Source organism: Cyprinodon variegatus, unplaced genomic scaffold (genome assembly GCF_000732505.1).
Source record: "Cyprinodon variegatus isolate N-32 unplaced genomic scaffold, C_variegatus-1.0 Scaffold846, whole genome shotgun sequence".
In the NCBI taxonomy this organism is placed as follows: Eukaryota; Metazoa; Chordata; class Actinopteri; order Cyprinodontiformes; family Cyprinodontidae; genus Cyprinodon; species Cyprinodon variegatus.
Window position 1 is genome coordinate 126,771 of NW_015151299.1, and position 13,480 is coordinate 140,250.

The 13,480-nt window shown below is 37.5% G+C and overlaps 1 protein-coding gene across 1 annotated transcript in view; it reads right to left on the bottom strand.

The window, feature by feature from the left end:
• LOC107099204 (protein piccolo-like) overlaps positions 1 to 13,480 on the bottom strand; it is a 79,636-nt gene that overhangs the window by 9,858 nt on the left and 56,298 nt on the right. The window contains exons 21-28 of the mRNA XM_015397252.1: positions 10,234 to 10,342; positions 9,978 to 10,045; positions 9,643 to 9,878; positions 8,599 to 8,729; positions 4,871 to 4,964; positions 3,620 to 3,691; positions 2,301 to 2,589; positions 1,947 to 2,141 (exon numbers count right to left, since the gene is read on the bottom strand). Of these exons, the coding sequence (XP_015252738.1) occupies positions 1,947 to 2,141; positions 2,301 to 2,589; positions 3,620 to 3,691; positions 4,871 to 4,964; positions 8,599 to 8,729; positions 9,643 to 9,878; positions 9,978 to 10,045; positions 10,234 to 10,342 (1,194 nt within the window). The remainder of the gene's footprint in view (positions 1 to 1,946; positions 2,142 to 2,300; positions 2,590 to 3,619; positions 3,692 to 4,870; positions 4,965 to 8,598; positions 8,730 to 9,642; positions 9,879 to 9,977; positions 10,046 to 10,233; positions 10,343 to 13,480) is intronic.

Below are 13,480 nucleotides of genomic sequence, written 5' to 3' on the forward strand. Positions count from 1 at the left end.
GACACATTTTAATTCTAGCAGAAACAGTTTGTGTGTTCATCTTTATTGCCGATTCATCCCGATCCTGCCTAAATTTCATAATACACAAGCAGAGGTGGTAAATTATATTCAAGCCTTGTTCATGAGTAATTATGATTGAGCATTTAATACATTTTGACTCTTGACAGTTGAAATGAGTTTCCACTCAAGTTGGCTTGTCTCTACTTTGGACATAGCGGGCATTTCCAACATCCAGAGAAGAACTTGTTTCATGTCCAAATAGGAATTTAACTAGAGCCACTTGAGCTGGTTTGGATTTCTAATCTAGGTGCCTCCTGAATATTTTCCTCTGGAAGCAGCTAAAATTAAAGTTCCACTGAGAGAAGACAACAGGGAAGTCTAACTTACACTTCAGTGGAGTAAATGTCCATTGTGACCTGAGGCGGACATGTGCTCTACCAGAAGTTGCTGGGGAGAGGGATGTCTGGGTTCTTCCCTGGGTCTGCTGCCTCTACTTTCATTGTAAGTGCGTTTTTTTTTTGTTTTTTTAATTAGGATCAGCAGTATTCATGTTGTGTTTGTGAAGCCTTTTGTGTTTTTATACTACAGCCATTATGGTATGTTTTTCAACATAGAAACACGTTTTCTTTTAAAAAATAGAATTATTATTAACTGATGTTGGATTGCTGTTATTTTGAACACAGATATATGATTTTAAACAATAAGAAAACACAATAAATATGAATCCAGTGTTAGAAATAATTTTTTAACGGCAGCATAAAATACTTGTAGTAGTTTACTACATTATCCCCTTAATTTACTTTTATCACTGTATTTTAGTTTTTACTTTAACAGCTTTACTTTTGGATTGGTCCTGTTTATCAGTGTGTTTAGACATTATATTTTTCCCATGTTGCCTCACCTTCCCTTGATAGCTTAGATGCTCTGATGGGTTAGCCGAAAGCTTTAGTCTCACTGGTCGATGAGCGTAGAGAGAGACTCCAGATGGCTTTTGAAACCTTCCTGGTGTTTCTTGGTATAACTTGTGTAGTCTCCAATTTGTGTCCCATTTGTTTAAAGTGGTGGGGATATGATGGGACCAGATGGGGTCAGAAAAGGATGTTTCATTCGTGCCTGTGCGTTTCTTTTTTTTCTGGGGTTCATTCATGTCAGACATGCACATACAGAGCTGTACTGTGATACCACAAAGTACTTAGCACTGTAATAGGGTTGCAAGGGAATGTTGAACTGCATGCTCAATAAGCTTAAAAAAATGACTCATCTTTTAAAAGATCTTTAGTTTACATTATATTTATTACATCTAATTGAGATAAGGATTTAATGGTAAATTATGGTATATTTAAATCAAGATGTATGGGAAAGCAATCCCAGTTTGGTTTCTACATTCAGGTTGGTTATCGACCACACTTGGGCTCTGAAGAGAAACCATAATCTTGGGATTGACACATGCACAGTTCTTCAGAGATTAGGGGAGTTATTATTGGGGATAAATAGAGGCCTATGTTTCCATTCAAATTATTTGTCATTTGTTCCATACTTGACTTGTGACAATATCTCTGCAAACATGTCAAAGATTTTTAAACCTTTTTCTAAAGAAAATAATTTAATTAAAATATAAGATGTTCTCTCTTTCCATTTACTAACTGACTGCCTATTGCACATGCTTTTTTTTTTTTTTACTTTACACGACTCCTAGCTTTGATTATTTTTAAGTTTCTTTTGATAAAATAAACAAATTTTACTCTTATAGAGAAACTATCATCTATCACCACAAAACAATTTATAAACAGAGAAAACGTGACCCAAGCAGAGTCCAAAGGTAAATATAAGGGTGGTTAATGCAGAGCAATTAAGGTTCAATTAAAACAGTCCCAACAAAAGTTGCATGCATAGGTAAAAAGGAGGCATGTCATGGGACTTGTGTTAACGGTAGGGAAGGGATTTACTTGGTTGCAGGCGGGACTGCTGCACGGCAGCCTCTGCGGCAGCAATGGCTATCCCAGCATCCTCAAGGTGGGCCTGAGTGACACTACTCTTGCTTTGACTTCGAGAAGGGCCATGAGACCGCAGTTGGCCATCAGATGAAGACTTGGAGCTACCTGGGCTGCTGTGGGACTTTTCCAAAGGTAACATTTGTGTGTCTAGAGGAAGAGAATTGTTCTTGGGTTGGTCTGCTTGCAAACATCAAAAAACGGCTAAATGAAGCTTTATACCATTAGCAATAATATTTAGGTTGTGCCACGTTTTGAACAAATACCAATGATATTTAAAAATGTATGTATGTAATTTATATAGCTTACCTTTTGCTGGATCAGGGAAGATTCCATGGCTTCTGCTCTTAATCACAGAATTTTTAGGTGAATCCTGACTCAAATCTCCCTGTCCTGGTACTTGACCCTGTCCAGACCCTGACATATGACTCTGGCCTGTGCAAAGTCCCTGACCATGACCTTGTCCTGACCCAGACCCTGGTGGAGCTTGCGCAGCATGGTGAGCTCTGCTGTGTTCAATACTTTCACTTTGTTCTTTCAAGGGTAGCCAGCGGGGAGTGTTGTCCAGCTGAGCTGTGTTTGACAAGTCAATGAGAACCTGAAATACACATTGCTACAGTTAAAAGAATAAGCACAATTATTAAAATAGATGCTGAAAAAATGCTGCAATGCAGTCCTTACTGCATTAAAATGTGCATACCATTTAAAGCTTTTCCGAATTTGCCAGATTGTGATTTCAAACTCAAGCTTAAACTGGTTTATCATTGTAAAGTTAAGGCAAACTGTCCCATGGCTTTCAGAAAACACAAAAATTATAAAGTTGTGATATCTGTTTATAGTCAGTAAGGCCTCTAAAACTGCAATTTGCCCGAGTACAGCTGCTAGTGTTATAAGGTATTTTCTGCTAGATATGTGCGTTAATATACAGCATACTTATCTTACCAACTTCTTCCATCACAAACAGAAATATCATGCTGCTCTTAAAATGTTTAATTGTGGGGATGGTGTGTCCAGAATAGGGTGCTGCAAGCACAACCTCCTACGGCTTTCTTACAGATAGTCAGATTTAAGGAGTGCTTATAGTTGATAAAATGAACACTGGAGATATATTTTTGTATTTGTATGTATTTCTGTATGTATTAGAGTGAAATCCACAGTACATGTGTTAACAGCGGTAACTCAAGTTAATTAACACATTTCACATAAAAGTAAAGGAAAAAGGCAAAAACTAAAGTTTGGTTAAAAGAAGAAAAACAGAAAAAAATACAAGGATTAAGCATTGAATGGGTAAAGAAAAAGAACTGCAGAAAGCCAAACAAAAAAACCTAGCTAACATCTTTTAATAGCCTCGATTCTGCATTGTACAAATACATATTTAGATAGATTTTTAATTGCCACAGTATCAAATATTGACATGACTGTTAAAAAGAAAAGAAAAAAATCATAATGCAGGAAAATAAAATAACAACATTGCTTACAGACTTTGAATAACGGTTTTGGTGAGTATTGATGAAATCATAATCTAGAGGTAATACAGCATATATAAGCATTAAGATAAATATGAAATGAAGATAACCTTTTGTTTGAGATTGAAGTTAAAAGGTAAATAAGATTCCAACACTACTTACTTCTCCGAGAAAATCATTGGAGGAGGATCTGTCATAGTCCCACACTGTTACCTCCAATGTCTTTTTCTTCAACTAAACAAGGAGAAGGAAAGAGTACAGATGGTCAGAGAATGAGATATTCTATCTCTGTAAATAAGTGTCAGGAAATAATCTGTTTCTTTATCTTAAAAAAAACAACAAAATTTGTAAATAATGTCAGGTATTACAAATTAGACCCAAGTGTATTTTATCAGCAAGGAAAGAATAAGTTATATCTTATGCGTTCGAATGAACATTTATTTGCAAACATGGATGATGATAAATTATGATCACCACCAGGCTCTGGACCATATAGGAGCTATAAGATTTCTACTTGATCTAGAAGTGTGAAAAAGAGGTTTCATTGGGGTTCTGATAACAGCCTTGAGGCAGAGCCAAAAGTACTGAATCCTTCCTAAATTCATAAAAGGCTGAAACATTGCAATTTCAAAGGGGGCTAAAGCACAACGTCCTATGGCAAGGTCTCTAAGGGTGTTTATGAGTTTATGGCTGTGTTTGATTTCGGCAGCTGCGACCTCAGAAGGACCCGAATCTACATGAACTTGGTCCTTCAACAGCCATGAAAATAAGGAGCCTTCTTCAGCTGTCAACGCCCCTTACTCAGCGTAAGCTCTGACGCCTTGCAAGCATTACAGTTGACTCACAAAGCAGGTAAAGAATGGACTGTTTCACAACTGTTCTGTATGCAAATTTCATTTCTGAGAAGCTTCAGCAGCAGCAGTACCATTGTTGTGGATATCAGATTTAAAATCCCCACACAGCAGAGATATTGGAACCTGTGCTTAAATGTCAACCAAACCCATTTGCACAGGGACAGATAAAACCATTCAGTAAACCAAAAATTACGCCGGGCATATCTGACTCACTAACAATTTAAAAAATATTTTCAATGAGTTAATGTGTTATAATAAACTGCACCTACAATATTCACCACTGCTCAGCGCCATTTCCCTTTTTCCTCTGAGCACAGAGCAGCTGGCTTGCTTGGACTCACTATGAATAAGGTGACACCCTAGGCTACAGTGGATACTGCTGACCTATCTTTCCAACCAACAAGGCTGTATTTGTGGTCCCGATAAGTAGGATTTTTTTTAATCCAAAGAGGCCATGGCTCCTCTCTATGATGTAATCGGCAATGAATCTGGCCTACTGAGGACACAGCAGATGGATTCAAACACAACATATATGTGTGAATATGCTGAGTAGGCCTACCTGTTCCAAGTGGATGTTCTTATAAATTACAGTCTGGTTCCATTCTGGGTTTGTGGTCTTCTGAGCATACTTGATCCTTCTCCTGTTATCAGCACTGATGATTCATGATATACAGGAACAAAAGTAGTCAGATTTGATAAAAACGAAAATGTTTCTCATGTTGGTCCCCAGGCAAACATACTGGAACCAACATATTCAGATCATGGATTGCATTTGCAAATGTTTGCAAAATGGTCAATACTCAGCATGATTGTAAAAACAAAAAGTTGTATTTTGAAAGTTGCTGTTGATTGAGATGCTTTCATGGAATAAAAAATGTTAAACATAAGAATTTATCGGTTTGAAAGTTGTAAGCATATAAAAGAGAGAGAAAGCAATGATGTGAGTGTTGTCACATAGAATTAAATAAAAACTATATTTGGACAAAAAACAAAGGACACAACAGAAGGATGGAAAACCACTAGGATACATTCCCAAAATAAAAAAAAAACACATCAACTGAAACGAAACAATCAGCACCACACTACCTTGCATTCTGGACAACCATGACTTGGCTGAGGGAGTCCAGAAGAGGATGAGGAGGGCGGATATCACAAACAAGAAAGGCAAAAAAATATGAAAAAACTGTCAGAGAAGCCCAGAGTGCACAAATAAAAAGCAGTAAAGGATAGAGAGATGAGGCAATCAATATTTTCTGCATTGTACGTCACTTGTTTTTGTCCAAATGATACATTAGGTAAGACCTACAAAATCCTGCAGTTAAATCTAAACTGCTGTGCAGATACCCTGGCAATGTTCAGTTCAGTTTATATCAGACAAATGGATTTTAAATTGTTCCTCAAACCCAAGAGGCAGAGGAGTAAAAATATTCTACATGAGCTTTCCTTTCTCTCACACTGCTTGCAGAATGAGAGTAAGTAATCTTATATAGACCTGATGGGGTCATTATCTAAAAACAGACATCATTACAGAGCAACTAAAGCTCTTATCGATCCTTTCTTGTTCTCCACATGTTCTTTGGAAGAGAGTGCAGTATATATTAGTGGAGGAGCTCTGAAAAAATAAGAACCAGCTACATAAATTAGGAAGAGAGTTTCATGACCTTTGAATGTTTTCACACTTCATGTAACCGACACAAATTACTCTATAATTTAACAAAGTTTATATATGACAGACCAAAGTAGTGCTTAATGGGAAAATCAAGGTAATTAAATGCTTATGTTTATTTTTTTTCCAACTGAATATCTAAAAAATTTGTACCATGCTTTTGTTTTCAGCAGCCCTCAATCGATATTTTCATGTTAAATTAAGAGCCATTGGATGTTATTATGGGTATGTGCGAGAGAGTAATGTTTGCATTGTTGCATGGTTTTGTAAAGCTATTCTGCAGATGTGATGACAAGCATCCATGCTACATGGATACAGTCTAGCAAACAATTGAAGCATTATATGCCAGATGCATTTTGTGGATACTCAGAAATTACTACTATCCAGCTCAACTTGGACATCCATGGCAACTCCAGGTTTACCTTGCAGACAAGATGATTTGAAGCAAAATTTGTGAATTCACAAACCCCCGAAAATACTTCTTGCCAAGGGATATGTTTGACCTTGATACGGAAACGCTTCGGATCAATGAAATGCAGGGGAGTATATGATGTCACCTCATCTACTAGAGGCGGAAAGCTGAAGCAAAACAAACATGGCTACACCGGTTTTAGCTGGGAAATCCTCTATTTATTTTTGAAAAATTTGCATATGGACGCAGTTTTTGCCTTTGTGGATGGGACGATGGTTATGTCCTCTCCTGACCGGATTTGGTAAGAGTTTGATTTATCAGTTAACTCTGCTAATTGTGAAACAAATGAAGTTGCTACTGTTTCTGTGATTTAGGCTGACCAGATGTCCTCTTTTTCCCGATACCTAAAAAAATGTCTGGAGGGAATTTCAAAATCATCTAGGAGTTTGGTCGACTACAGTGCAGCAGAACTGAGCTGTGAGCATCGTGGCTGGTCCAGCAACTCCGGCGGACGGGGGGAGGGAGACAGCTGGAGATGGGGGAACCAAACCCGATTTGGTCGCTCCAACCAACCAACTTATTTAAGGAAGTATTTCCTCTGATTTCCGCCTATATTTAGATATGAATAATAATAATAATAATAATAGATTTTATTTGTAACGCACCTTACATTTCAAAGAAATCTCAAAGTGCTACAGAGAAGCAATTCCCAATACAGGGATTCATACCAGAGACCTTTAGGGTAGCTGTAAATAAAGCTTTTTTAATAAACCTTCTATCTAGCCAAATTACTTGAGCTGAGTTATAGACCTATTTCTAATACTCTAAAAATATACTCTCTTATCTAAAATTTTTGAGAATAGTGCTAATCAGTTCAGGAATTACTCCAAAATGACATTTTTGAAAAGTTTCATTAAGGTTTTAAACCTCATCACAGCAATGAGACAGCTCTGGTAAAAGTTACTAACGATATTCTCACCGCCTTCTATAGTGAACTTGTATCTGTACTTGTGTTAGAGCTCAGAGCTACATTTGATACAGTCAATCACAAGTTAAGATAAGCTGTAATTGTTGATAGAAATAAAGGGGACAGTGCCAAGCAGGTTAAAATTCTATTTGTCTGATAGATTTCATTTTGTTTATGTTGATAATTAGTCTTCCTGAAGCTCCAGGGTGACTGGAGCTTGATAAACAGGGATCAGCGCTAGGGACAATAATCTAAGTGAAGTTGATTATTAGTTGTTTATTAGTCAATTCGTATAGGAGGCATGAAAAACTTTGGAGTTTTCTTTGTTCATTGATATTGCAAAAAAAAAAAAAAAAGTATATATCTTGTCTTGGGGTTATGCTGAGAAACCAATCCACTCAGGCTCAGCTTTTACTGTCTCTGACCCTATGGGCTGTCTTTCACCTTTTTTGACAAGAAAACTGTCTCAAAGCTTGTCTGCTTAACTGTTATTTTCCTAGACTGATCCATCTAGGGAGCTAGTTTACCATGGATAAGTGCTTCTAATTAATGCTCCCCTTGTATGTTTGCTTCTGTCTCTTTCAAACGCCAATTGCATTAATCCAAGTTCTGCAAGAGGCTTCTTATTGTTAAAAGGGGGTTTTTGTTTTCAACTGTCACTGCATTCAGACTAAGAGTGAGGTACGGCTGTAAAGCCAATGACACAAAGCAAGAACATGTCTACTGTCAGTGCAAGCTCATCCAGGAGGTCGCAAATCCTGCAAAGTCAATGATTCGATGCAATCTGCTGGCTATTTTTTTATAGAAAACTTTTAACCAATCGGATTGTGTGACTTGATTGGATTGTCTCTGTAAAGTGCCTTGCGCTAACGTGTTGAATTTGCATTATATTAATTAACTTTTTGCTCTAACGAGACCATTTTAAAAAGTTAATGGGATCCAAATGTTGATATAAAGCACTCTACATATGTAGAAAGTGTGTCGAATTCCAGCCTATACATAAAGAAAATATTTTGGATAACTTTGAATATGTAAAATCCAAATGAGTCAATAACAAAGTGAAAACGACTGCCTCATGTCCTCATGTCCTTTTCCCAAACAAGCTCAAGGGGTTAGTCAGTGTTAACCGAGCACTTACAAAGTCAGAAAATACTGGGGGAGAAAAAAATAAGACAGACTTGAAATCAAAAAGGAAAACACAGACAAGACCTCAGTTAAAACTGAAGCCCTTTCAGTGCTCACCCTCTCCCTGGTAGAAGGTAGACCTTCACAAAAGGGTCAGAATAACCGTCATTGTCTCGGGGGGCCAAGTTCCTGGCTTGTAGGACGTGTACAATCAAGTTTCCCAGATTTCTGTCATAGTTAATCTGGAGCTGCGGGGAAAAGAATGAGGAAAAGTGGTGTGAATAATACTACTTCACATTTTTTATTACTTTGATCTTAGAAAAGTAAAATACAAATATTAATGATAATTTGTTTTCAAGATATGTTTACTACCTGAATTTCTCCAGTGATGGGATGAGGTATTTTCATCAGCTCTCCTGTCTAAAAACCCCAGAAAAAACAGGGAGGCAAAGGTTAATAACATTATTATTTAAACAAAAATACACATTCAAAAAAACTTGACTCTCTACAAAAGGCTATATAGTAGGATCTGAACAGCTTGCCTTCATTTTCAGAACAACACAATCCGCTCTTGAACAAAACATCCTGAAGGAGAATACACAGCTATCGATTCATGGCCTTAAGTCAAAGTATACCTGTCATGCAGGAGGCAAATGGGATTTAGATCTGAAAAACTTTACTAACCCCAGATTTACTTGCAGTTAGACACATAAATTAAAGAGATTAATATTTTATTGTCAAAGACATATCGAGAATTCCATCACTGAATGGCTTCAGAAAAACAAAAAGAAGGTTTTAAAGTGGCGTCTTTAGAGTCTCAGTTGCTGTAATGTGACTATAAACTTACGGTGAAAAGCTTTCTAATACTGTTTGATTAAACATTTTTGAAAAATGTGAAAGACAGTCATTGCAAACACCAGATGGCAGTTAATATCATCAAAGGTAGCACAACTCGTTTTTTTATCTATTTGTCTGATATGAATATTTTATTTGATGATTTCAAACATTTATTTGAAATGAAAGAAAAATTAAGTAATAATTTAGCGAACAAATACATGGTAATGTGGATTTAGGGCCTTTTTTGCATTTTCTCAGGATGACTGACAAAAATAAATCAGATTGTATTGCCGCTTTGAGCAGTCTTTTAAAGATGTGAGTTACCTTGTAGCGCTGTTTCTTGTTGATGGCAGGAGATGCTGGCTGGCCAGGGCTTGGGACTCCACTGGAGGCTGCTGACCCAGGGCCTGAGTGAAGGAGGGCTGAACGTTCCAATGCAGAGAGAATCCCCAAGCTCCCAGACCCTGTTCCTGCTATGTCAGGAGTTTGCTGCTGGGACACCTTTTGGAGCTCAGCAGCTAACTGTTTAGGATCCACGCCGGGGGATCGCTGGCCACCTGCTGAGAAAATTATTCCACATAACCTAAGTTGTGTAGTATTCTTTAGTTTAGACTAGACATACATGCAGATATAGAGTATCCATAAATCTTTATGCATACCAGCCCTAATTTTGACATGGTCCTCTAGAGCCTGAGGATGCTCCGGGTCAGACAGCATATTAAGGTCACTGCTTGGAATCCAAGAGAAAAATACGATATTACAATTGGTGGACCTTAGTTTATAACTCACATGACACCGACAGGTCAAGGGGTGAGAAATAAAATGACGAGGGGGAGAGATCGTGATCAAAGGTACAATGTCGCCTTACTGCTACAATATATGAGTACAAATGAGGCACTGCTAGATGTTACTCACAGTCTCACACAGAGCTCTGCCTCAGCACAGGGCTTGGCCATAATGCACTGCACTTCTTCATAGGTCTTCCCAGTTAAAGGAACTCCATTCCACTCCAACACCTGCATTCCTACAAGAGAATCAAGAAATGTGAAAGAAATTAGTGTGTTTCTCAGTTTACATTTAAGCTTTGTTGAGTTTTTTTTGTGTGTGCAAACTATACAGAAATGTTTTTTGGCTATAGAATGTTCAGTTTCACTGTGACCCAAGAAAAAGCAAGGTAATAGAAAGTTGATACTTGAATTTGTTTGTTTTACATAAAAGTTCTGCATTAGTTTAGTTAATTTAGTAGAAAAAAAACATTGTTTTTATTCAGTACTGTACATTAAGCTTTTGTGCTTTGGTTTTCTTTAAAATCTATATTTTAAGTATTTTCTTGTTATTTTTCTGTGATCGTTTCAGTCTAGCCATAATAATACTTGTTCTTGTGTTAGTTTATAAATAATTTCTCCTCTTTATGAATTTGAATGAAGTGTATGTAGTGCTGTTGCTAACTCATTTCCCATTGGAGAGGACTTTCTGTGTCTTTAAGTTAAACTTCTTTTCTTTATAATCCTTTCTTGTTCAACTGCCCTGTCTTCTGCCTCAACTGCTCCAAATTACCTCTGGTTAGCTCCACTTGTTAGTGTTTCATTTTCCAGCCCTGTCTCAGTGTTTATGTAATGATCTGCCCTGATAGCTCACCTTAATTATTCATACCTTTCACCTGCTTAACTCTGTCTGGCTCCTAATTGTCACTCATCTCATCCACATGCCGTTCTTCCTTATATTGGGCCCAGTTCCAGCAATCGAGGCCAGATCATTGTTTGTTCCCTTTTTGCCTTCTGTTAGTGTCCTGTCTGTCAGTTTTGTTTTTAGGTTTATTTCCAAGGTTCATGTCCCTGTTCCAGTGAGGAGTTTATTCTCAAGCCAGTGTCCTCAGTTGAGTTATTCCGTAACCAGTGGTGAGAGCGTTTCAGCGTTTCCCTAGTGATTTTGTTTTCCTGATTCCATTCCCTCTCACCCACTGGACCCGTCTGTCCCTGCATGATCTGTTCACCTGAACCACAATTGGACTGCTGCTGGATTCTGCCTGTCTGTGTGTTTCAGTCTGAGCTGGATGCTCAACACAGGGGACTCTGAACCTGCCCTCCCGCTCTGATAGATTCCTTGAACCCGGATCTGTTCGTTAGTGTGTGGATCCCGGACTGGACTGTGGACTCCTGGATTCCAGAACTACTCAAGCCGAATCTTAATCTCTGTCCTGGATCAGAGTCCTGCTTGCACACTGGGGTTGCTGCATCAGGGATGCTCTGGACGGCTCAGGGCCGCATCTCGCTGGCAGCGCATCGGCATGGACTGAACTGTGAAACCAGGTAAGTGACTCACTGTGATAATCATCTCCTGTTCAGATGATCGTTTTAACTTACCTGTGTTTCTCCCTAAACCAGAATTTAGCAGCCCGATTCAGTTCTGTTTCAGTTTTTTCGTTTTTAACCAAAATGTTTTGAACTTTCTTATTGACTGTCTCACCTTGAATACTGGGTCTATCTGTCCCGTTTATGACAGTTTAACCTCACTGGGTCACTTTGTTTACCACATGATTGTCCCTTCCCTCTGCCTGTTTCTCTCATGTTTGTTATGTGTCCTTTTTCTATTGTGTCAACATAAGTCCTATTTATTTTATTGTTAAATGCAGTTAATCTTATCCCCCTGCTTCTGGTTCTTTGTACCCACCTTTGGCTCTATCTAAAGCTACAATAATGAAAGAGGTGAATATAAAATAAAATAAAAGACAACCCCCCCTTAAAACCTAAATGAAACTAATTCTGCTCATACACATTATTCGTGTAATAAGCTATTGCATGACTATACAAATGGCAGTAATGACCTGTTACACAAATTCAAAGAAACATAGTCAAACTTTAGATCAAAATGTATCCTTTGTGTTATCTTTGGTGGTGTTTTGAATATTCTACAACTACAGACAAATGCTTTCAGATTTCATCAGACTGGCATCTAAGAGACATGTTCTATTTTGATAAAAAGTAGTGCTATAATAGTTTTTTTTTCCTTAAATATTTTAAATCTGGCAATACTCACTTTTTCCATCTTTATAATAAGCCACATTTTTTCCAGTAAATTATAGGCCACATAACCACTGCTATATTTAATGGTCCATAAGTGATCATGATGGTTTATAGGGCTCAGCACATCAGTGATTGTAATTTCAGGTGAATTAAAGAACAAATAAATAGGCATCTCCAGGGTTCAATCTGAGCATTTTTCAGTGCTGTCAGGATATTTGTAAAGCTGAATTCAGTCTAATGACTCACACAGCGCACTAATGTGGGGGAGAAGTCTTCCACATTTTAATGAGACATACCTGGGAATTAGACAAGCCCAGCAAAAAACATGGATACAATAACTGCTTCAACAGAGGCTGGGACAGATTTAATCATATGGGATTTTTAGATGCAATGTCCCTCAAAAAAATGCATGTCAACCTGAATCTGTGAAGTCCAGCCAAATATCACGATACAGTCAATTGGACCATGTTTACCAGTTCGATGGTATTTTTTTTAAAGCTTCTGAAATTAAATAATTTCCCTCTACTGTACTACAGGTACAGATTTCCACTCATATTTAAGAAAGGTAGCAGTTACATTTGTGTGATATATATTTAGTGTTTGAATTGTAAACACACATATAATGAAACATCTAAGGAAAAAAATTTTGTAATAAATAATCGGAAAAACCCATAAAAAATCAGTAGGTGTGAAAACTTAATTCTATTTAACATAATACAGAGGCTTTAGGTTAAATGCATCTAAATCTATACAGTGTATACATTTTCCAAAAATGCATCTTGAAATGTAGTTATCATCCATGGTCACTAGATAAGCAGATATATCCCAGAATACTTTGCCGGGAGAGCTCTCCTGGCAAAGCATAATGGAATTTGATGTAGCCGCGCAAGAACCGTGCATGGAGGCAGAGTTAAATAACCAACAATGAGCTAAAAGTACTGATCATCTGACCCAACTCTCAGTTAGCTGAGTTTACTATGAACTACACTATATAGTCCCTTCTTAATATAGTGATTGAGGGATTTAAGGGTTAGGGCAGACTTTTGGACAAATGGTGTAAAACACTTTGCATCACATGAGAATCATAACATTGATTGACCTTTTAGATATATCCAACAAATGTGTAATAACTTAGCTTA